This window comes from Rhipicephalus microplus, chromosome 4 (genome assembly GCF_043290135.1).
Source record: "Rhipicephalus microplus isolate Deutch F79 chromosome 4, USDA_Rmic, whole genome shotgun sequence".
In the NCBI taxonomy this organism is placed as follows: domain Eukaryota; kingdom Metazoa; phylum Arthropoda; class Arachnida; order Ixodida; family Ixodidae; genus Rhipicephalus; species Rhipicephalus microplus.
In genome coordinates, this window is record NC_134703.1 from 70,100,849 (window position 1) to 70,126,241 (window position 25,393).

The window sequence follows — 25,393 nt, forward strand, 5'->3', positions numbered from 1 at the left end:
GTTTTTCTTTTCTTTTTTCTGTAACATTGATGTCCATTGTTTTGTAAAATCTGTAAATACAAGTTCTTCTCAGCCATCTAGAACTTTTTCAGCGTTGCTTCTGCTTCATCGTCAAGCGACCAGCAGGCCAATAGCCGCTATTGGGATAGCGGCGTACGTTTCTTCTCCCGCTTTGCTACACCAACGCGGGTGGTGCGCCTCGGGTGCCGAGTGGGGAGAAGTAGTTTCTTCTACATCGTGAAGAGAACCTGATTCTACTGGCGCAGTCGAGCAGGATTGGCTTGCTGTGGACGGAGTGGAAGAAGGAAGAAGCTGGCTGAGAGGAAAGACGAAGAACAGATGAAGACGCCAATCGGCACCAGACCAACGGACAGACACTGCAGCAAGTAGCTGCGGCAGCTGGAAGCTGCAGATAGCCTGGTGTTCCCGAAAGACACCGAGGGAGTGACTGGGTCAAAGCGGTCCTCGTACGAGTTCTCGACACCCAAAAGGCACGTCCACGACGAGGTGGGGCATCGACCAGAAGCCTGCAGCAGTGAGCCAGAGCGACGCCACGACAACGGGACAGAGCTAACGTGAGTTCCCTTTCTCATTGCTGTATTGTTGTTGCGGGGCAAACAGGCTAGCACCACATTCAGCAGGATGGAGGGTGGTGATGGGGCGAGTGAGGATGGGAGTGGTGACGTCCCTTGGACGGCACGAGACCAAGCAGATCATGATTTTAAGATGGCTCGCGAACGAAGCCGGCAAATGAAGTTGGAGTTAGAGCTCGCTAAATTACGTCCGGCAAGCCCATCAGGTAGCGTGAGTGATGCTGGCAGAACATTTGAGCGCTGCTCCAACACTGAGTGGCGCAAATACGCCAAATTATTAGTGGGTGCTTTCCCGAAATTTCTCGCAGACGCGGAGGTCCCAATTTGGTTCGAGTCAGTAGAGCACACTCTGGAGGCATATGAGGTGCCTCGAAGTTATTGGGGACAAATAGTCTTTTTACTCGTGGCTGAGCGCATAGAGTATTTATCAACTCGGCTCACACCCGCCCAACATCGGGACTATGAGACCGTGAAGGAAGTAGTGCTTGATGAACTGAAGCTGTCTCCCTTAGAATACCAAAAGAAATTCACAGGGGCACGTAAGCGAAAAACAGAGACGTGGAAAAGTTTTACAACAAGGTTGGGCAGCTACTTAAATTTTTATGTGGCGTCAAGAGACGTGTCCACCTTCGCGGAGCTTTTGGAACTACTGGTAGTGGACCAATTCAAAGCCGTGTTGTCTGAAGAGGCATTAAAATACTTGAGGTTACGTGAGGGGGCAGCGTGGTACAAAAGCACAGAAATTGCAAGGCTCTTCCACACCTTTGAAGACGCGAACGGCAGTGCGGAAGCGCAGAAAGGACAGCCACGCAATGCCAGCAGTAAAGGGGTAGAGAAGACAACCGACCACCAGAGTAGCAGCCCATCGGGTCCGAGTAAGGGTTCGAACACGAGACCGAAGGGTTCGTATAATTCCAATAGGCAACCGAGGAAAACGGGATGTTTTGAGTGTGGATCGAACACTCATATTAGACTCAACTACCCGCATTATCTTGAAAGGTTGGCGCCGAATCTTAGCGCTTCGGAGGGAAATGATAAACTCACTGCTCGAGTCTGCCTAGATAATGTAACGCCTGCCGACCGCTTGTGGAAGGTAACTCTGAATTGCAAAGATAAAACTTTGAATGCAGTAGTAGACACGGGCGCCGAGATTACGGTAGTGCAGGAAAGCGTGGTTCCTGAAGAATTTTGTCCAGGCCTATGGCCGCGTAAGCCTCCGGGCAGCATTTGGTGAACGAGTCGAGGCCAAACTAGTAGAGCTCCCGCTAACGCTGAAACAGGGGCAACCGGTGTTTGCCGAAGTTTCACAGGCCACACCGGTCTTGTGTGCGGTCACAGATAAACTAAGCGTGAGTGAATGCCTGCTCTCGGCGAGCGATTGGACCGCGTTGCAGCAGAGCCAGTGTGAATACAACAAACAGGACACGACACTATCCCCCCGAAACTTCTCCGACGAACGAGAGGCGGCCGCAAAACTAGATGGGAGAGTAGTAGAGCAGAGTAGACCGACTCCGGATTATCCGCGGTCAGCGGAGGGAAGCGTACTACAGCCCAGAGAAGTCGAACGCACCCGGGAGATAGAAGTGGTTACAGCCGTGGAGGTAGAGGAGGGAGAATCAGGGCTGGAAGGAGAGCGTAACGCTAGAGAGAAAACACCACACACCACCGAGAACGAGGCAAGTTGCGTGTCGCAAGGTGGCACAAGTGGCGAGAGGGGTGATTTCGAGGCATTGCGTGAGGAACAAAAGAGTGACGAAACGTTGGGCCGGGCATGGAGAGACGCCGCGGAAGGGCGAGGTGGAATGCTGGTGATTGACGGGTTGCTGTATCACCGAGAACAGGTATTGGGTCAACCGATCAAGCAGTTAGTTTTGCCGACCACCCGGCGGGCTGATGTGCTCAGCCTGGCACATGAGTCGTATTGGGGCGGACACCTGGGGTTTCGTAAGACGAAAGCGAGAATTAAACTTAGTTTTTTTTGGCCAGGTATAGAAAAGGACATCCGAGACTACTGCAATTGTTGTCACGCGTGCCAGATCAGGGCTGACAGGAGGCAGACAGACAGAGTTCCCATAGCGCCCCTCGTAAGGCCCCGATACCCCTTTCAGAAAGTCAATATCGACGTCATAGGACCAATTGAGCCGCCGACAACTCGCGGCCACCGCTACGCGTTGTGCATGATAGATCTCTGCACCCGCTGGCCCGAGGTCATATGTCTCAAGTCATTGACAGCTAAAGCTATCTGCGACGCAATGTTGGAAATTTTCAGCCGCAGCGGGATACCAGAGGTAGTATGTTCAGATTGCGGGACCAATTTCACCGCCGCGCTGACCCGCGAATTCCTGACGCGCCTCGGCTGTTCCCCTCGGTTTTCGACACCGGACCACCCGGAAAGCTACGGAGCGGTCGAACGGTGGAACAGAGTATTCAAAAACATGCTACTTCATGTGATATCTGAACAGGGGCGACAATGGGACAAGTTCGTGCCACTTCTACTGTGGGCATACAGAGAAGTTCCTCACGACACTACGGGCGTGTCCCCGTTCCAGATGATGTACAGCAGAAAACCCGTCGGTCCGCTCGCGATCCTACCGAGGGCTTGGACGGGAGAACAGGAAATGCCCGCGACAGTGGCAGACAAGCCGGCGGAGTATATACGAAAACTGAAGAAACAGTTGGAGATAGCCGCGGAAGCTGCTAACGTGACCGCAACTAAACAGCAGAGGGCGTACGCGACGCAATACAACCTTCGTGCGAAAGAAAAGGAGTTTCAACTGGGGGAGCAGGTGCTTGTTTTTGATAGCAACCGTTCCGGTAAGATGCAACCGAAATGAGTAGATCCTTGCAGGATCACAGGAAAGTACCACCAACACTCCTATTACTTAGAGAGGCCGGCGGGTAAGCGTATGCTAGTGCATGCCAACCACCTGCGCCCGTACACGTGCCGTGTCGCTGACATTGGTGTCATACGGTAATCCATGATGACCCCGAATTCGGGGAGGTGGAATACGTGCCGCGTCCTGTCACCTCGCACGACAGAGCATCTATCCTACCGGCGGGTAGCTTGGCTCATTTGCAGCCCCCTGAAAGAGTGTTAGTACGGGAGGTGTTTGAACGCCATGCGGCCTTATTTAGCAGAGAAGTGGGGATCGCGCAAGTCGGCGAACATAAGATAAGGCTTATGCAAGGGGCCACGCCGAAACGTAGCCGCCCTTACCGCATGCCAGTGGCCTTGAAGGACGAGGTTTCAAAACAGATAGCGGAACTGCTCGAGCTTGGTTTAATATACCGGTGCGAAAGTCCATTTGCTCACCCCCTTGTGTGCGTCCCGAAAAAAGATGGCACAGTGCGCCTGTGTGTCATTACAGAAGCTTGAATGCCATAACCGAACCAGACGCATTCCCAATGGGATTCCCGCAAGAAATGATAATAAATGTAGGTCAGGCTAGTTATATAACCCTCATTGATCTCCGACGAGGCTACTGGCAAGTTCCCTTAGCGGAGGGGTCACAGCGCATGACCGCGTTCGTGTCGCACCTAGGTCAGCTTGCTTGGAAGGTAATGCCGTTTGGGCTCAGGAACGCGGCAGCCAGCTTTCAGCGGAGTATAAACCAGCTGTTAGCACTCCATGAGGCGTATGCCTGTGCCTACTTGGATGACATTGCGGTTTTCAGCAGGTCCCTACAGGAGCACGTCCGGCACCTCCACGCTGTGTTCTCCGCCCTAACGTCCGTAGGTCTAGTAGCTAACATGGAAAAATGTCAGGTGGCGTGCGCGTCTATCTGCTACCTCGGACATATTGTGGGATCGGGAAAGCACGGTCCGGACCCCAGCAAGCTCGCGGCTATTGAGGGGCTGCAAGTACCCCATAATAAAAAAGAGTTAAGGAGTGTTCTAGGTCTGTGCGGGTATTACCGGGGTTACGTATCCAATTTTTCTGGCATTGCCAAGCCCCTTACCCAATTGACGGCTAAACATGTTCCTAACCACATCCCTTGGATGCCCGAGGCCGACGAGGCATTTGCAAAACTCAAGGGTGCCCTGTGCAGCGCTGTTGAATTAACCACTCCAGACATTCACAAGCCGTTTTGGCTTTTTACGGACGCTTCCGCTATCGCTGTGGGAGCTTGTTTGGCCCAAATAGCCGATGAAGGTACCGAGTGCCCGATTGCTTTTGCCAGTTATGGCTTCACGCCTGCTCAGATGAAATGGTCTACGATAGAGCGCGAGGCGTTTGGTGTCATTTGGGGACTCAAAAAGTTCGACACCTGGGTATTAGGGGCCAAAATCTTTGTCGTCTCCGACCACAATCCACTCGCGTACCTCACTCAAGCTTCGCCACAAGGGGCCAAATTGATACGTTGGGCATTGGCTTTGCAGCGCTACGACGTGGTAGTGCAACACAGAAAGGGTACAGCACATGCTGATGCCGACGCGCTTTCCCGGCTGACAAACCAATGCTGGGAGGAGGTGCAGTAGCCTGAGAGCCCCGCAGCGGCGATCAGTGAAGGAGGGGGAACGAGTGTTATGTGCCATGGGACTAAGTGATGGATTTGTGGGGCAAACATGGCAATAACACTTCAGAATGCTGATGGAACTTTTGAACATCATACAACAGTGTGTGACAATTACCAAGTGTAGTGGTGTGAACTGCGTGTGGTGTCTGTTTGCTTTTAAGTGCCAATATTTCTTGCGTTTTTTTATTATGTTGGGTGGGCCAACAGCGCCCGATTGTTCTGGGGCATGTGTTGCAGTGTGTGTCATGTTAATGAAAACTCTTGCAGAGTGTTCAAGGAATTGCCCACGGCAGGGAATGTCAGATGTTGCATGCATCATAAGCGTTTGGTGAAAAGGCGTGCGGAGCGAGCAGCTCTGGCACGTTCGGTCGGGTCTACTAGATACCGTGTCTCCGCTGCATGATGTTTTGAATAGGCTCGCTATATTAAGAGAGCAGGGCAGCTTACTAAGTAGCTTTGTCATGTCAGCTGGCGCTGGAGACTGGTTTGTTTCATTGTTTTTTTTTTTTTTGAGCACCGAGACCAAGTGGGGCTTTTTGCGCGCTTCCTTTGCAGGAGAGAATTTGCGCATGCTGCTGCCGGCCAGGTGCAGCGCGACCACTGCGTAGTGGGAGGGACACCCCAGCCGTTGGCTGCAGCTGTTAACCCGCCCTACACCCACTGGTTGAGCGCGGTCGGTTTTTTTTGTGTGGGTTTACTTCGGCAACACTGTAGGCAAGTTGTTGCGAAGTCTTGGATGGGGGGTGTAGGACCGCGGTAAGAATTCGTAGCGCGGCAATTTTTGTGTGCTTTTATTTGCTTTGCGGCGTAAGCTTGGGACAGCATGTCAGCCGCGGGCAGCCAGCGTTGCTTGAGTGACAAGCGGTCGAAGCGCGACTAACCGTTTTTGCCGCGAGCGCAGACACACGGCGCCAGCATATTACCCTGCTTTGTTCAACGCCAGAGATGGTCGAGCATTTCGAGTTACCATTAACTCTAGGAAAAGGGAACCAACCGGGGCAACAAAAGGGGTGAGATTATAAACGTCATTGTGACGACCCCCTAATTGCCTCTCGGAACTGGCAGTCGGCGCATCAACGCGCCTCTTCCGAGACCCTGCGCACCGCGGTGACTCCTCGCATCGGTTCGGCGTATGGCCCGGCCACGTACTGTTTGCGCGTCTGCAGAATCGGCGGCGCGTTGCGAAAACTCTGAAGTCACCGACGACCTTTACTGCCGGTCCGGCTTTGGTCCAGTAACTCTCAGAAGCGGGCTCGTGACACGGGAAATGGCAACGGCCGCCCGTTCGACGCCTGGGTTGCCTATTTTTGAATCGGGCATGTCTTCGACTGCGTCCCCGTTTATCCGGGCAAAGGAGCTCGTAAGCAGAAACATGCGCGGTCAGGGAGCGGTTCCTCGTACGGCGCACAGAGGCAAGAGGATTATAGCCTTGTCGTCAAGAAATTGACATGGTAGAGGGAAGTCGCCCTACGGCCGCAATACCGAGTACGGCTAGCTCTGTCTAGATAATTGTGCGCCGCGAAGCTGGCCCTGGCCTCTATGCTTTTGCTAGTTTTGTTTTATTTACGTTTTGGTTGTTGTGTTGTTTGGGGAGAGTGCATGAGTCCCACGTGCACGAAGGCGGCATCCTCGTGGCGGTTTTTTTTGTTGATCTGCCTACTGTACTGTCCAATCAAAGGACAAGCAGGTGATTATTTGCCGAGAGTGTTGTAAGGGCGGAGCGCCAGGAAGGGATAAGAAGAGGCCCCGGGGCTCCGCCAAGTGTTCTGAACCGAGCTTGCGGTGTTAGGCACCATCGGCTCCGCCGAACCCCGTAGGGTCACCCTACAGAAGTCGGTTCATTTCCAAGTTGTTTTTCTTTTCTTTTTTTGGTAACATTGATGTCCATTGTTTTGTAAAATCTGTAAATACAAGTTTTTCTCAGCCATCTAGAACTTTTTCAGCGTTGCTTCTGCTTCATCGCCAAGCGACCAGCAGGCCAATAGCCGCTATTGGGATAGCGGCGTACGTTTCTTCTCCCACTTTGCTACACCAATGCGGGTGGTGTGCCTCGGGCGCCGAGTGGGGAGAAGTGGTTTCTTCTACATTGTGAAGAGAACCTGATTTTACTGTGAGAGTCTACTGCAGTTCCTAATAAGTAAAAATGAAGCATTGTCCTGTGAGGGCGCCATAAATTTAACATGCCAAGTTTCTGGAAATTTCGTAGTGCAAATGTCACCAAAATACGAAAACTACTCTAAAATGTGTGGTAATGCATAATGACTTCGGTGCATATTTTTAAAACAGAGCTTTAAACTTGAATAGAACTTTAAACTTGGTTTCCTGCACTACTAATAAACGTACGTTGGTGAAATTATTGACACTAAAGTTCTCAGAGCGTTGTTCATCAATCTAAGCCTATTCATTGTTGCATTTCACGGTGCCTTCAACTGCGCATGCACAGTGTATATAGTAAACACGGCTGTACAAATGTACGAGCTGCTCTTATTCCTACGCGTTATAACAGCCCTCCTTTAACCCCTATCACTATGTTTACAATTTTCATGACACCTGAAACATGATCCAAAATCAAGCAGTGCTGTCTATAATGTGATATGGGAAGATAGTGAATAAAATCCTTTCGTCTGCTCAAGTTGCAACTTTAAAACTATAAGTATGCAAATGCATTTGACTAGAATGAAAATGAACAACTTGTGCCATCGCCCTACAATTTGGTTCTTGCTATAATGCTTTCTTAACATTGGATGATATGCTAATTGAAACACAGAGCCGCAGACAAGCCCTATGCTGTAATGAATTGAGGAGCATGCACTAATAGTACTATGAAACTGATGTTTTGATTTATTGTATAAACACTTTCTAGAAAACACAGCAATCACACATGGGCTGACAAGATGTTTAATACACTAATCTGTTGAGAAACAAAAAAGCGAGAATTCCAAGTGGAGAGATACCTTGACAGTCCGCATCATGGGATTGTAGCACCACTTAAGGAAGTCAGTGCAGAGACCCTTCAGAAACAGCCGAATGTTCAAGGTGGACCTCCGCGTAACGTCATCGGCTGCCAGGACAGGCCTTCTGTTTTTGGGCTTGGCCTTGAACGGCTTGGATCGATCGAAGCTCAATTGGGAAAGCTTGGATAAAGTGTCATGAGCAACTAGGTCATTGTCACCAATGCCTTTCATATTTTTCACGGTGAATGTTCCACCAAAGCGAGGGTGCCTGATAAAAAAAAGAAATAGCATTAGAGCAGAACATAATAATAATGGAGCCACATTTCAACGAAACGGTGCCAGTTTTTGCTTAGTAACAAATGCTTGCGTGCTCATCGGGTAAAGCTGCATTAGTCCTTCGCTATGCTGCCATGTTGCCGGTCACAGTTTTAAAAAGCTCCTCATATCACCAACCCACACAGTCACACAGTTAAGCAAGAGGGTCAGATTTTTTCAGCACTGTGACTTTCCCTCACATCTCACAGCGAGCAATGATCTTCAGTCGGCATACAACAGTATGCTTCCTAATGAGATGTGGATCAGTTTGTGCAAACACGGAAGGTCATTTTTGCCGTTAAAACGTGATGCCACAAATAAACAAAACTTGGTATTTTACTCTGCTACGTGAGCATATTACCTACATTATTTGAAGTGAAGAAAAGCAGTACGACTAATTCTAATACCTTATGCAACAACCAGATAATTACCTCTTTGTCCTTGCCTGCATTTGCATTTTCTTTCTTGCGAGCTCCACCTCCCTGGCTTTAAGAAGTTCGCTGAAATGCAACAAATTGAAAAAGCGAACGTCTGTAAAAAAACTTAAAGAATCATTGAGTTTCACCTTCAAGACTAGAATACACTGCCTTCTAGCCTAGCTTCAGTTCTGAATGGTTGCCTTAACTATTGCACAAGAAAATGAACATCTGTGTGCGTAACATACATTGTTTCAAACGCTAGAGGCAAACATCGCTCAGAAGTAGGATGCAAACAGTATGCAAGATCGGAGGGCTAGCTTAACAAAAAAGCAAATGTATACTCGTTCGAATTACAAACTTCACCTACTAGTACTGGCATGTACCTCAGGCAGTACAATCACCATGCATGATGAAATCATCGAAAACATTTCAAGCTAATTACCACCTAAGGTAACCAGTTATTTTCATCCACTTGAGAATGGGCAAGGCAGTAATTCTGCCTTTACAGCAAGTAAGGCATAGAAAACACACGATCCAGGGAATCAACAAGGGTTGCGTCCTTGTTTCGTAAATGTGTTGTGTGCCCTATCCTTGAAGTTGGCACAAGAATGCCATAAGTGAAAGCCAAAAGCAACAGCACAGGTAGCAGTAAAACTTTGGTTCCCATTATTATGCAAGTAATTATATGTTTGCTTGTGGATCTTGGAGTCCTGAAGTGGCACACAGGGCCTAGAAGTGCCATAGTAAAGGTCTTCAGACTGTTTTGACTCATTGGACTCTTAGATGTGATCTATCTATGTGATGTACAGTTATATTTCAGTTCCACTGGAATCGAATTGTAGCCACCATTGTTGAAAATTTAGCACATCAAACTCGGCAGCAAAACATCATGCCCACCACGTCCCTGCAACGTTCATTCTGAATATAACAACGATAATGGAAAGTCGTAACTAGAATATGTAGACATTTTTCATACTGTTCATGAAGATCAAGTAAAAATCAGAGACACTGTTGGTATCAAGACTAGCAAATTTGTTGAAAAACTATTCATTGTGTCAACTATCTGCATGTTTCTTTAAAACTTTGCCGTGCCACACTTTTAAGAAAAAACGTCGGGTGTCTGCAAAAACTAGGCTTGTGCCAATAGTGAATTTTAGGTTGGAAGCGAATAGCGATTTTGATCGACTAACTTCAAATTGAATTCGAATGGTACGTATGACATATAAAAAAGGTAATATTTATCATGATGTAACAAACCTGCACATTATTTCTTTTGAATTTGAATAGAGGCTATATGCAAATGCCTTTTTTTTTCGTTCAAAGTAAGTTGAAACAACCTTGAGTAGTATTTTCAGTAAAATGCGAGTGATAAGATACTTAACGTTTTAAAATTTATTATACTAGAATCATATAAGCCGTTGTATCAAGCTTAATAAAATTAAGAATTGACTAGAGGGCAACATGTTCCTTTCACTCTTTCTTTACCACGCGAAAATTGTTGTTTTTCATATGTCTCAGGGAAATCATTTCTGCCACTTTGAAAAGTACTCCGGCACGCATTGCAGCATACTAAACTTCACACAATGAAATGCTCTTTCCAAAAAATATATGTTTTAGAGCAACAAAATTATTTTAGAATGAATAAAAATGTGACCAGTGTGAAAGTTCCGGTTGCCAGCTGGTAAACAGCGCAATAAAAAACACTATGTATGCAAAAACATTCAATTGATTGATATGTGGGGCTTAACGTCCCAAAACCACTAAGCAAAAACATTCAAAACAAAGAAAATTTTGAATATACATTTTGTGGATAATTGACCCAGAAACACTATAAAAGTAATAAATTTTGCACATTGTTCCTCTTCACAGAGACAAAAAAAATCAAACCGAGGTGCTGCTTGGTTGCTTGTGCCATGCGGTGAAGCATTGCATGGTTTTTTTGTGAGACACAAGTTTACTCGTACACTTTTCTCAGTAACTTTATTTTGTCTTGCGATAGGAGTCTCTAGGTGTTCCAATATAGATGGATATCCATGATGTGAATATTCCCTCTATAAATGAAATGTCCAATGCACTTCACTATTTAATCTAGCGTCACCTCTTTCTATGAGCCACCCCACTCCGCATAGGTTGGCTTTCGAATACAGTCGAGCCCGCTTGTAACGAACCTGAGCCTGATGCGGCATCCGTGCGCTGTATCTCGAAGTTCGTAGTAAATGAAACACAGCCTTTAAAAAAGTTGCAAGTGAAACACAGCCTTTAAAAAAGTTGCGAGTGACACACAAACTTTTTTTGCCCAAAAAGTCCGTGATGAACGTGGTCTGAAAAGCAGAAGTGATAAGGGCGGTCTCGAGTTCATCTAAAAAGGCAAGGTGCTCGTTCGCCAAGGTCCGTGGCATAAGCTGCATGAAGCACTGGCTCAGAAGTATTGTCGTTCTCACAATCGGATTCCTCCAAATCGCTCTCGCCATGTAATTCATTCACAACGCCCTAATCCATCCAGGTCAGAGTCGACGACACGCTGTCACAAATTGCTGCCGGAATGATCCTGTTCAGAAGCTTCAGGCTCAGCATCGGGCCCAACGTCGACGAAGTCAGCCTCGCGAAAACAGTTTCGCGCACATGTAGCCGTCACCGCCGCCCACCAAATATTTACCATCTCCACAGCTGAATACCGGGACGCCCGAAGCGGAAAGTTGGCTGCCAGGTGGTCAACAGCTATGAGGAAGCACTCCGCGACGCGGCACCTAGCACGCGGATTACGACCAAACCAAGCGGTCACACTTTCGACGTGTTGTTGAGCGGCAAGAAAAAACGTGCAAGTCCTCCCGTCTGCCATCCTGACCATACATGCACACCAAGAGCGAGCAAGATGCGCACACGCGACACGCATGCCAGAACGCATAGAACAGCTCTGGGCCCGTTTCTAGTCGGAAAATGAAATAATTCGAGCCAGCATGGCTGGCGTTGCAGAGCGGTGGAGACGGGCGAAGGGGTTGTGATTAAGAGAGGAAAGCAGATTTGCGAGAGAAGGGCAAGGAGTTGGGATAGAGAGGGGAGGATGCGGCGGGAGGGCGACCTTGAAAACCAAAACACACGGAAAGGAGGCAGGTTGGGTAGCTTGCCTGAAAGGTCCCCGAAATGCGCAACTCGCACGTAGAAAAACTTGAGAGTTTTTGAACTTGAAACTCGCGCCGGCGAGTTTGCGTGGCCTCACCAACTTTTGGAGAGCAGACCTGTTGGAGAGCAGACATGTGTGTCGCAGTTGAGCTGTGTGTTAGAGAAGAGAGCTATGTGATAGAGAGTTGAGTTATGTGATAGAGAGTTGAGCTATGTGTTAGCAGACCCATTTGAGAGCAGACCTATGTGTTAGAGAGGAGAGCTAGGCTCTTCGGGTCTCTAAGCTGTCGGCCCCAGTGCCGAATTTGTAACGCCTCTGTATATATGCTGTACATAAACCTTGTTTAACGCACCGTCGTCTCGTCCGCTCGTCTATCAGCTCTGCGCAGAAGCAGTCGCGAGCTGAGAAACCTACGCTACCAAACCGCTGGTGACCTTCCCGGCGGAGTTCTAAGCAGTGGCGCCTTCGGGATCGTGTTGGCGTCGTCGTCTTTCGAAACAGTGGTTGCAGCGGTGAGATTCGTGGCGCCCTTCCTAACGTCGTCGGAGGCGCGCTTCGCAACAGTGGTTTCGATATTTCACGATTCGTTCCATGCAAATTAACAGCCGTTCTCGCGCTTCGGCACGCGTGCGGAGGGCATGCTGAGCCGAGTGCGAAGTGAGCGTGAACAAGGCCTAAACACGAAATGATTGCAAGTTATCAGAGTCTATGGGGTAGCGTACGTGCGTGCACTAGACGCAGACGATCAGATACAGTCCGTGGCCGACGTTGTTGGCAAATGGTCTGGTCACTCCAGGCCGGCGACGTCAAAGGCAGTACCGGCAATCAAACAGAGGATAGATGGCCAACTGGACTTTGAAAGAGCGGTGGCAGTTTGAAAACAAGGGCCTCGTCTGGCGATGCGTGGTGCTCAGAGTAGCGGGGGGACGAAGGACGGAGGGGTGCGTAACAAAAAGCGTTCGGAGAGAGTGGCAACTAGAAGAGCGCGGAGGCAGGGTTGGCGTTTAAAAATAAGAATGTATGAGCACCTCGCCGATGCCTGATCTGTGGTCGGAAGTGGTTTCCCAGGAAGTCTGCAGAGCACAGACTCCGTTTGCTATAACCGATCAGCGGCACTTGGAGACGTTTGTTGTAAGTGCGATTTTGTGCCATTGAATCAATGTATATTTTCACGGTCACGCGGATATTGTTCGTTTTAAGCGAAAGTTCGTTTTAAGTGTGGCCGTTATATGTGAACTCGGCTGTATGTGCATCCAAGCATATTTCTTAGCATTTTTGCGCATACTGTATGAAAAAAAAAGGACAATAATGCGCACAGCTCTGAACCATTTCGCGCTGCTCCGTAGCCAGGCCCAGATGTGCTCTGGAGGCCTTCTTGTCATTAGGAGAAGTTCTGCAGCCAGCGCCCACACACTGCATCCTAGTGAAGTGTGGACCATGAACGTAACCAGAATAGCTATAAGATTGTGTGCAAAGGTCTGAAGCTGTACACAGCTACAGACGAGGAGACAATCTGAGAATAAATAAAACAAACCCCTGAACAGCTGCGGATGTCTCAGGCTGACGTAGAAAATCGTCACCGTAAAACTTGAAGCTGAGATGCTGTCATCCTCGAACTCTAAGCTCGTCCTCACTCAGTTCAGGTGGAGTTGACAGACAGTTTTGAGCAGAGCATGTGTTTTTCAGTGCTGATGCGCAGCCATATGCGTGCATGACAACAACCTCATAGGAGCAACTAGTGCCACTAGATGCAACCTTGTGTCTGATATAATGATGCAAGCACAGCCAAAGCTACTGGGAACTGTCAGAGAAGGCCACTTTGACGCTTTCAACATGCGGCAAACCTTTATGAATATTTTTTGTAGACCAAATTTTCTCTGACTCCTAGGAACAGCTATCTACTGAATAGCTGGCATAAATTTCTGGCAAATGTAAATGCTCAACATAGTGGAATTGCGAAGCTGACGTTTTGATTCGATATTTGGCTTCCAAAGGTTCTTTTTCTTACAGAAGTCCGATGTTACTGTAGCATAATCACGAGGGGCACGCACTTCTGTCAAGTTCGCCAGCCTAGTGCACTTTTCCAATAATACTCGCACATTTGTACGCGCAGAGGTCTGTCAGAAATCACCATGTTGCCAAAATGCGCAAATGAAAATTGCTTCTGAAAGTTGAGTGGCCTTTTTAACTATGAGAAAGAGCTAGGTGCATGAGAAACACATTCAACATGCCAAAATTGATGAACCAAAGGCGTCAATCACTGGTAATCGAATTGAATAGGCGTGGTAACGAAAGAGTTAAAGGGGCCCTGCAACACTTTTTCAAATAGCCATGGAGCCAGTAAACATGCTTGTTGCCTCACAAATTTACCGCCACGACGTTTCTAGAATCAGTCCAGTATGAGCGGAGTTCCAAAATTTTGTTGCCTGTTGCAATCCGGACGAAATAGCTGAAAGCTAAGCAGGGAGGAATTGCATGGTGAAAGAAAATACGTCACATGCATCTTGTGACCTTGAGCACCTCTTTTTTTTTTTTTTGTTCTTCAAATACGCTGCTTTTCAGTACAATTGCGCACATACTCGTGGACAAGCGGCGGCCCCGGTAACGACGAGCGCACCATGCTGATGGACGTGAACAAAGTTGTATATTCCTGCTTGGCTGTGACAAGTGGTTTTTGAGCTTGTAGTGTCGTTTGCCGAGGAAGGAAAGCAATTTAGAGCTTTGAAAATTTATTTCAAACTCCAGGCCACGTGCTGCGCTACATTATTTGCCTCGCGTGTTCTCGGTAGCCTCGACTACCGATCAGCAGTGTTTTCTGACCACCTGCAGTAAGTGTTGCAGGGCCCCTTTAAAATTGAAGGAATGCTTCGCGGCAAAACGAATTCTTTTTATGAATGCTTTCACAGCTTAGCACCCCTACATTGCATTGAAACCACCTTTACAGGCAATAACATGCAGTTTATTATACATTTATACGTTCATTGCGAATACTTCAAAAATACTCAATAATTTAAATTCGAATCAAATTCGAATACTCAACTATTCGTTCGAATATTCGAAGCATTCGAATATTCGCACAGGCCTAGCAAAAGCCCTCAAAATTGTTGCTTATCAATAATCAAGTCCCAGCTGCGCACCACCTAGTTGTGTAACCTTGCTCAGCCATGCATGCGCCGAGGAGCAGCCTCCACCAAGTCACACCCACAGACAAAGATGAACCGTGCAGCCACCGTGCCGAAAATACCCGTGGTGGCGTGAGATGGGTATGACCGACGAAAGGTCCGCACTTTTTAATGGGGGGACACAACCAGGTTTGCACGTTAATTTCTGTCACTGGAGTTCAGACATTCTTACATGGTCTACGACAGGCTGCAGATCGACTGGACTCAGTCTATGCCAAGGAAAGACCTAGCATCAGCCCCAGAAACCATGTTTAGCACTAAAGATCAACCAGCTTCACTGTTTCTTAAGCTTTAGACAGTGTAGACTTCTTCCTTTCCTTATATATATATATATATATATATATATATATATATATATATATATATATATATATATATATATATATATATATATATATATATGTGTGTGTGTGTGTGTGTGTGTGTGTGTGTGTGTGTGTGTGTGTGTGTGTGTGTGTGTGTGTGTGTGTGCGTGTGCGTGTATATATATATATATATATTGATTTGTGGGGTTTAACATTTAACATCCCAAAACCACCAAATGATTATAAGAGACGCCGTAGCGAAGGTCTCCGGAAATTTTGACCACCTGGGGTTCTTTAACCTGCACCCTAATCTGAGCACACGGGCCTACAACATTTCTGCCTCCATCGGAAATGGTGCCGGCGCAGCCGGAATTCGATCTCGCAACCTGTGGGTCAGCAGCCGAGTACCTTAGCTAATAGACCACCACGGCGGGGCAATGCAAAGGTAGGAATGCTATACTGTAATATATCAATTTTTACCGGACATCTTCATCTTTCTCAGCAGCGGTCCTTGGCTGTTCAGCTCTTGCCAGCACTTCTGGGGACTGAAGGAAATAAGAGCAATTCAAGTGTTAATGCTGCGAAAATCAGTCTGACAAGGGAAGTTCACGGTAATTAAAGGCAACCTTACTAAATTTAAAGTGCTCAAAATATGTGTAGCATTAAGTCCATCCAGCTTGCTTCTGCTACTTGTTGCAACTGTTTTACGAACATGTTGTGAGAAGAATAATGCTTGCCATGTGTGTATGGCATTGAAAAAAAGTTATGAAAAGATATATAAATGTGCATACTGTACTCACACAATCATACCTCAAACCATTTTAAATAAATTTGAAATACGAAGCTAGGGGGTCGACTTGCATCGAAACCACAACGAGTACCGCCAGTTAAGTGGTACAAGCGAGAAATGAGGAATGCTATGGCATGTTATGTTATGTTGGGAGTACGGCTCTAACTGTAACATATACGGTGTTCTGTCGCGTATAACACGCACCCTATGCAAAGTTTTCGAAAATGATCCCCGCGAAGTGTCCTGAAGCCTAACTTCCCTGCGTACCTGTGAAGCACAACAATGAACGTAACCTTACCTTAGCACACAAGATCTTGCACTTTTTGTCTTAATGTTGCAAAGGACATTGCGGGTTTGTTACAAAATACATTGCACCCACATAGTCTTAAGTTTTCCACTTCACATTATAGCAAAATGCATGCATCTTGCAAATGTCTAGCAAGTGAATGTCGCCACAAACATCAAGAGCATCGCTAAGTGTATGTCAGCCCTTAGCTGTATCAGTCCTGCACGACGAATGTAATGTGAGTATGTGGGCTCAATTCCCATCTGGGCCAAGTTGTCCTCTGTCGACACTCGATTAATCTCGTTTCTCCTAAGTTACTGTTAAAAATGGCGATTAATGTCCCCCGAACTTCTTCTGCCTTTATTGGCTTTCACTTAGCAAAACTGAGCAAGAAAATTTTACATTACAACGGAATAAAAATTTATGGGAATACACGAGTAAGCTATGAACAGATAAGGCCATCCTATGTAGCAAGTGAGCTAGAAGCAACATGTCTTCGGTGATGCTTTCCTTTTTTTTTTTTTTTGATGGTAAAATAGCTATCAAAAAAGCTCGACGATCACTGCTTATGGAAAAGTTCACAAGGCCTCAGTTCACGTCTCAGCGATTTGCATCCAGTTACTCTTTTGGGCGCCTTATATATTGCAAAACAATGTAAAAACATACATACTAAAATGCTAGGCAAATGTGAAAAACCAAGGTGTTAATTCTGTTAATACTACCTGCTTCAGATACACTGATATGCATTGAAATTTAAGAGAACAAGCCATTCTTGCCTTCCTATTCCGTAAGATATGTGGCTACAGTTTATGAATAATGAACCAGCCATTTTACGATGTAGCAACATATGTCTGTTTATGAGAAGTCATTTTTTCAAATTAAGTTGATCCCACTGAAATTTCTACTTTTTGTTTTTTTTTTTTCCTTTCGTATATAATACAATCGTACTCTTCCAAGAAGTGCTTGTACATTTTGCTTTCATGCATTTGGTATGCAACAGCATTTAAAAACAACCTTTAAAGAAGCATATCGGATGCTTCTTTTGGCATCATGAACCACCAGTGGCTCATTTCACACAATTCTTGTGTTGAAAGAGGCTAGCAGCTTCACCATAAACGTGAGCCTTACCTGCTCTCGTAGCATCAAGGACAAAATTTCCAAACAATGGAAACAGTAGTCCGTTTCGTCATCACTGCTGGTGACGTAGAGCAACAGATCTTCAAGGTGAGCAAGATGCATTGCCCTAGAAAGCAAAATAAATCTAGATGTCAGTAACCTTGATTTTGGAGTATATTCTCATCTCTGTATAAAGAAAAAATACAGTAGACAAAAACTTGAAAAGGCTAATTGTCCAAGAGGCTAGTTTCTTTGCCAGACACACCGTAATGATTAGAACAGACAATTAAGCCAAGAAAAAATGTAGGGGACATTATTTGTCAGTTTTTCACTGTAGTGCAGCAATTATAACCTAAACTACATAGATTGAAGTAGATGAAAAAACACCTTTGCAATCAGTGAAGCCCCAAGCCCACAACTTGTGTATTATGCGATAGAAAAGTTATATATAACAAGCGCATACAGCTACTATATGATGTTTTATAGATAAAAAACCCACATGTTCCTTATCAATCCAAGTGTGTAAAGGATACCGTTAATCTCAGCTACATTGAATAGATTAATTTATCTAGTTACTTATTTTATTTTTTTTGTACATACTGCAGGCCCTAATCGGGCCCATGCAGGAGTGGATACATAGAGGTAACATGAGGCATAATAACGCTCCACAAAAGATATAAAATATATAGATATCTATGTGAATTCACTATACTAGAAGTGGTATAGTGTTTTTACTGAACCCTGACCAAGGTCAGACCCAAGCACTTTCAAAATCCTTCTCATAAACTTTTATGGGATGTTTCTGATGTTCAACGTAAGTCACACATTTAAAAATTTGAGATCCATGTCTGGTCTCAGTTCTCTAATTCAAACAAAACATCTTCACATGGAGATTCAAATCAACTGCAGCTGAACAAGAATGTCTCAACAAGCAACATTTAGACAGAAACTTTTCTTCATTGCGATATGGAGCCAATGTCACCGCTCTAGATATCTGGTTCAAACAGATTCTATGCCTCAAGAAAGATACATCGACCCACTAGTTGAAATATCCACTGTGTGGACATCTGCTGTTAGCCCACTCTTGGTAGCTCCACTGATGTAATCTATGCTAGTTACAATTTCATAACATATCGGAACTATATAAGCTATGCTCAATGACTGGAGGTGTGCGAATAGTAAATTTTAGAACCGAATCGAGTACAAATCAAAGAGTGATCACACGAAATTAAATATGAATACAAACCAATACTGTTCAAATAGTTTTCACATATTGAGACGACTCAAATACGAATGCCAACCAATACTCTTCAAGTAGTTTTCACATATTGAGACAACCATTTTTAATGTAGCCCTAGACTGGTAAGGTAACAATGTTCAAAACAGCTCTGTAACTCCACATACTACCATTATTTGAAACTAATTCTCACAAGCTTGAACAAAAAAACATTACGATCACTAATAATAAACAGAAATACCACAATCCTTAAACTAAAGCAACCTCAGCATACCGCAAGAGCTACAGCCTTCAAAATATTTTGCAACTACAGGATGAAGTACACAGTTTATGTATTTCGCTAATGTATTCATGGTTAATGGGTATAAGTGGTTGTTGTATGCATGGTTAATATTCAGGAGTTAACATCGTCATGAATGTCACATGGTGAAGATAGCAGATTGATGACAGTAGTTTTAAACAAAAATGCTTTCATGCTGTGACCATCATAGCGTCCACGGTCCTGTGAAACATGGGCTGCATGCATTTTAGCAACAAATCATGAAAACAAGGAATGTTGCCCCTCATTGTTCCAACGTCTCATACTTTTTTCGCCATCCCTGATTATTCTAAAAATTTTTGATATTTTGAATATGCACTGCTTTTTTCGAGTACCTAACCGAATGATGTACTATTCGATTTATTTGTCAAGTTTTTTGAATATTTGCACACTCCTATTAACAGCATATGTATGTAAATCATAAAGCACTATTTGCTTCATTACTAAAGATTCCTGTACATTCACACACCCCTATTAACAGCATATCAATGAGACTCACTTGACACATATATATAGGTAAAATAGCGCAAAAGAAAAATGGACAAGTGGGCATCTAGCTACTGTCCCATGTCTACTTGTCCGTGCTTTTTTTGCACCATTTTAGGTGTGAATACAAGTTTTGCAAAGTTATAAAAACGTAAAGCAACATATCCCACTAACATAACCTGCAAAAGCAGCACATTCGTTGGACATTCCAGCCCTATGAGTGTCAACTAGCATGCCCTAGGCTCATAAGTGTTCATACCATAGCCTGCTCGTGTAATACATCCTTTCTTTATTAGTTGTATAGTCAGGTTTACAGGGACGTCATTCCTACATTTTAATGCACATGAAAAACAATGCAACAGCTTTTTCCCCTGCCTGAGATTGTGAAGATGTAAACAGCTCCATAGATGCTTCTCTTATGCCCTTACAATCTGAAATTCACTGCCTACAAGGCAAAGGATTTGAAATGTCATAATCAAAGAGCTTCAGTGAACCAATACCATTGCTTTAAGGCTTACTGTAAAGTTACGCAATAAAATGAAACATGTTTCCATAAATGAAAGCCACACAGAAACGTTTCGTTCACTAAACTAAACCCACATCAGCAATGACATGGCACAAGTTTCTATAAGACAAACAAAAAAACTATTTATAGTCATTTTACCATTAAGCAGTGCTTCCATTTGGTATTGCATAAAGTACAATATTAGAAGAAAAACACAAGCATTTGAAGTGAAGTTCATACCAAAGAACTTGGTCATGTATGTTGACATCATCGTCTGTGCGCTTTTCTTCAGATGGGTTTGCAGGTACATGAAGGACATTCCTGACCAGGACAAGGATGCGCTCAATTGTGTCCTTGTCTTCCTCCTGTCTTGTTTCCCAATTCTAGGAGAGAGAACACCTAGGTTCCATGTTATGCATAAGGACAAGCTCTGTAAATAAGACTAGGTGTATTACCTCACAATAGGTAACAATTCAATGCCTATGTTGCAAAAACGTGATTGCAGACAGTTTAGTAGATGTTTTGGTATGTTTTGCGACATGCTACAACAAAATTATATGAAAAAGCTTTGGGTTTCTCCAGAATCACATTAGATGTGTGAAAAAACAACAACAGAAAAATATCAACTGGCACTTTTATAATGCCAACTTGCTTTCAAATAGTTCATCTATTATTTATGACACATCAATTAGGTATATCATCTAACCATCATCACATACTTCATGGTTTCAAACTGCAAAAGTTGTATTTTTAGCACACTTGTAAATCATACCATTCCTCATAGGAAGAAGTTACACATTTGGTAAAAACAATCACTCAAACATTTACCTTTATCATATGGTATTACGTCAATGTTTCTACTTTTGTTGCAATATTTCTCATTTCACCATCATGCAATCAGGCACAAATTACATCAAGAAATAAGAAAATGAGGGTTTCTGATTACCATGCACAGCTTCTGCAATAGTTTGCCAAGTTTCGTCAATAGGCACAAATGATAGCAGCCAACAAGTCAAGCTGTTGCATTATAAAAGCATAGTTCGTAGCCGTGCAAACTTATCTCAAACAGCAAGTACACAGGTATGCCCCATGATACAGATATATCCTCCACTTGAAGCAACTAGCACACATGTTTACGTCCAACGTCAACCTTTTTGTCTTTCACACCATTTTTTTAACCTTAAATGTTGTTATTTACTCGCCAATTAGTCTCTTGAAAAAGTATATTTCAAGCAAGTACTTGACTTATACATAGACATCTCTAATTAAACTTCACTGGATTATTTCCACATGCAATTAATGACAAGTCATCAGTGCTTTTTAATAAAAATTGATGAGGAAAATGAGTCAATTGGAGTACTATGTAAAATATGAACAGTTCCAAAGCAACATAGGATCAGATTCAGTATCTTCTTTCAGCTAACAGGTTACTAACACCTCTCTCTGAAATCATTTTTAGCACTAAATTAGAAGCACCTCACCGCCTTTGTTAGCCCTTTCTCAGGCTGACAGATTACCCGTCAGTCTGGTCAATGAGCAATCACAAGAACTATAAGAGGTATGAATAACTAGCGCTGGCAGGAAGGAATCTGCCAACACAAGATGGGACAGACTGGAGGTCACTGGGACAGACCTTCAACATGAAGTCGATGCAGATAACATTAGCGGGGTGAAACACTTGAGGCAAGAGACATGAAAAGTTTTCATACTTTGTGCAAAAGTGACTCAAGTTTTTTGGTGATGGCAATCCACACTTTTGAATCTGTAAAGGCCAGCTTGTACAACTGAAGGTGGGTTACAATCTCCAAGTAGTTGTTCCGGGCAAACTTCTCGACTGGAAGTTCCTCTTTGTACAGCAATATGGCAGGATTTGTGAGGTCCACCAGCAACCTAGCAAAATAAAATGGCATGAACGAGATGGTATGTTAAAAGTTCAGACTGCCTTTTACTATTTCTGTCAGTAGCTTTTATAGAAGGCTGACGTATATGAACTTTTTACTTGGACCAGTGAATACAGGGCCACATGTGTCCGTTAGTTTCATACCCTGGTAACACTGGCAAATTTAGTGTCATATATTAAGCAAGTGAACTTATGTGCCAAGAAACTAACTTTGGCCGTACACTTATACATAATAAAAGGAAGTGTACTTTGTAAATAATGGTAGTAGCATTGAGTAAATACATTATACCAGAGATAGTTGTTATTTTTCACAATGTTTTTTACATATTAATGTGTAAAACATTGTGAAAAATAACAACTATTCGTAGCTATGAGCAGCTTTTAAAACAAACTTTACGCACAAATGCAGCCGCAGCGGCCATTGCATGGAATGCGCTTGGCGTGCCCCTGGCGGTTGTGGCAGTATAGAAAGAGAACAACAGAGCAGTTTTTAGTGTTACATAGTATGTTTCAATGCATAAGAATATTCCTAATAATGAAAACAATAGTTTAAATGATCCTATGAACTCGTCTTTGGATGATAGCTTACTTATTCTCTAGCCACTGCCACAGAGGCTAGACACTCGTAGTGAAGTGACTTTGGCAAATGCACTCATCAACAAGTGCCTTTCGCAGCGAGTGGCAATAAACGCTCCCAAGTGACATCGTGCGAATGACAATAGCAATGAGGTACACTTAAATTGTCCCGTGTGACAGGGGTATAACCGTAAAGCACACGCGACTTGAAATGCATTCGTCCACCTCTAAGGATCAGTGGCTAGCGTGCTCAGCTGCTGACCCGAAGGTCACAGGCTTGATCCCAGCCGCGACAGTCACAATTAAATGAAGGCGAAATGGTAAAGGCCTGTGTACTGCACCATGTCAGAGCATGTTAAAGAACACCAGATGGTCCAAATTTCTGGAGCCCTCCATTATGGCAGCTCTCAAAATCATATCGTGATTTTGGGACGTTAAATCCAAATATTATTATTATCAAAACGCATTCCGAAAGAGTAAGCTTCCAAAAATTAAAGTGGTATTTGTTCAGCTACAGAGTTTATAATCAGGGCACAGTGTATCTATGCAGCATAAACACGAACTGCATACTTAATTTTCCGGATATGGGCACTGGCTGCGAAATAATTGGCACTCTCTTCCCTTATAGGTTCCACACCGATGTGATGATGCAGATGCAAACTTCAGGCTGAACAATGAATAAGGCCACGGTTACTCGGTGAATTACAAAAGTAGTGTGCCACATCTCACAATACTCGGGAGTTTTGGAATAGGGGCTTTAATCGTTTCGGGCCCCAAAGGAATAGCATCGAGGCCACTGTGCTTGCGCGATACCCAAACAGGATTTGGGTTTTGCATTGGGGATGCTATTTCTCGAATTTAGCAGGAACCCCAAGGCCTGCCCCAAAAGCTTTGCAGCAGACAAACGTGAAGTCACCCACTGAAGTGACGGCTCTCGGCCAATCCTAGAGTGACCTAGAATTAGGGGAGTGTCCAAAGCAATGCAGACCACATTCAAAAACTCTTAGCTCCTGCTTTACCCAAAGCAAGCACACGCAATGGCCTTGGGGCCCCAAACTTATCCAGACACTATTAGAAAGCTCTCCACTATTTCAAATCTGTGTACATGAATACTGCAATAAGGCTGTGCTTACAACATTGTTTTCCTCATTTTTTTGTGTTCAAATGAGAACACGCAGTTAACTATCATGCCCGAGTGTAACTCACTTTATTCATAGCTGTCAAATGTACTATAAACCATTCGACTGAAGTGCACCTTTATTTGCCCACAGCAGTGTGCTGAGCTGAAAGAATGCCCTATTTCGAACCGACTATTAAAGTGTCAACGAAATCTTCTGGAAAACAATATGATGAACTATAAAGTAGCCTCGACTTAAGATTAATCGTGGCGTAGCTACCTAAAACTTCTGCTCAAAACGCATGACATGTCAATACATCGAGTGCATACTTTCTCAAGAGTTGCTGTCACTAATGTTCCACTATTTGTGTAGATTTCTTTTTTTCTTTCTTTCAGGCACAGCGGCGCATTTAGTTTCGATATTTCTGCTGTGTGCAATGGCAATATCAAGATGACGTGATTCGTACAAAGCACATTTTCGTACCTTATGATGACATCAAACAACCTTTCGTCGTCTGGATAAAACTTGAGCAGGGGCAGGAGATCCGTCCTGAGAACTTGAATGCGGCCCAGGATGCGCCGGATCTCGTGGGACTCGTCATCTCGCCTCAGATACCTTAAGAGGTCCTTCAAGCTTTCTATGAAAACAACAACGCGTGAGCGAACGTAACAGCGAAAAAAGTCCAAGTATCAAAACAACAGGATCTGCGAAGACATTAAAGATCAAATGCAAAGAATATCAGTGTGCCGCGTACCTATGCAGTCAGGTTCCTTGTAGTATTTGCCTTCGTCCCATCCTCCAAGTGTACTGCATGCTGCCTGGATATCCGAAAGGACTAAAGACGATACCGATTCACTCATCGCATGAAGAATTCCACGGCGACTCTAGTTGGTATGCAAATTTTCGTTCACCGAATCACCGGCCAACAAAGTAGCACTTCGGCACAACACACAGTGCCGTGCCGTAAACAGCTGTGAAACTTTGGCGGGAAAATGCTCCGCAACCGGAAGCACGTGGTTGTCCAAACGATTCAAGTTGCCAGCCTTGACGACAAAGAAAAAAAAATCACACATAACAATTTATTGCATGCGGCATTTCTGGGACATGTGTCGCCATCTCTTAATGTAGCCGCTAACTGTTGTAAAGGGCGTAATAGTTTTCTTCGCGAGGTGGCACAACATACCAAAACCAGATGAAAAGCCAGGATTGTTGAGTTCCATACAACATGTAGTTTTCGAATCAACGTTTTTAGAACAATTCAGTTTCACAGCTTCCCATAGGCGCCCACTATCCGGCGCGGCCGCATAGCGTGTCGCGGCCGCTAGGGGCGCTGTAGGCATGCTTTGCTCCGCACTCTGCGCGTCGTCTGCTACACCAGAGGAAACGCTGTGCGGCGCGGCCGTGTTACCGCTCGCATTTCAAAGCGTTTCGCTTTGCTGGCGGAACAGTTCGTGCCAAAGCAGCAGTTTCTTCGTATACATGCATTTCATTGTTGCTGCGCCCATTTTCATCTGGTGGAATTACGTGTCTGGGCTCCATCTATAGCTACCGTCGCCAGTACATTCTTATGTGGGCATAGGCGGTCTCGCGCGAGCATAACTGTAAAAAAAAAAAGACACCCTTCAAAGAAAACGTAGATGCAGTAAAACTTTTT

General features: G+C 44.7%; 1 protein-coding gene across 1 annotated transcript in view; it reads right to left on the reverse strand.

Annotated features, from left to right (window-relative positions):
* The window catches only part of timeout (circadian regulator timeout), a 318,914-nt gene extending 294,140 nt beyond the window's left edge, over positions 1 to 24,774 (reverse strand). Inside the window, exons 1-8 of the mRNA XM_037423870.2 lie at positions 24,494 to 24,774; positions 24,223 to 24,376; positions 21,855 to 22,035; positions 20,386 to 20,528; positions 17,611 to 17,725; positions 15,887 to 15,951; positions 8,811 to 8,879; positions 8,065 to 8,332 (exon numbers count right to left, since the gene is read on the reverse strand). Coding sequence (XP_037279767.2) covers positions 8,065 to 8,332; positions 8,811 to 8,879; positions 15,887 to 15,951; positions 17,611 to 17,725; positions 20,386 to 20,528; positions 21,855 to 22,035; positions 24,223 to 24,376; positions 24,494 to 24,599 — 1,101 coding nt within the window. The 5' untranslated portion in view covers positions 24,600 to 24,774. The remainder of the gene's footprint in view (positions 1 to 8,064; positions 8,333 to 8,810; positions 8,880 to 15,886; positions 15,952 to 17,610; positions 17,726 to 20,385; positions 20,529 to 21,854; positions 22,036 to 24,222; positions 24,377 to 24,493) is intronic.
* Between the last annotated feature and the right edge of the window lie 619 nt (positions 24,775 to 25,393).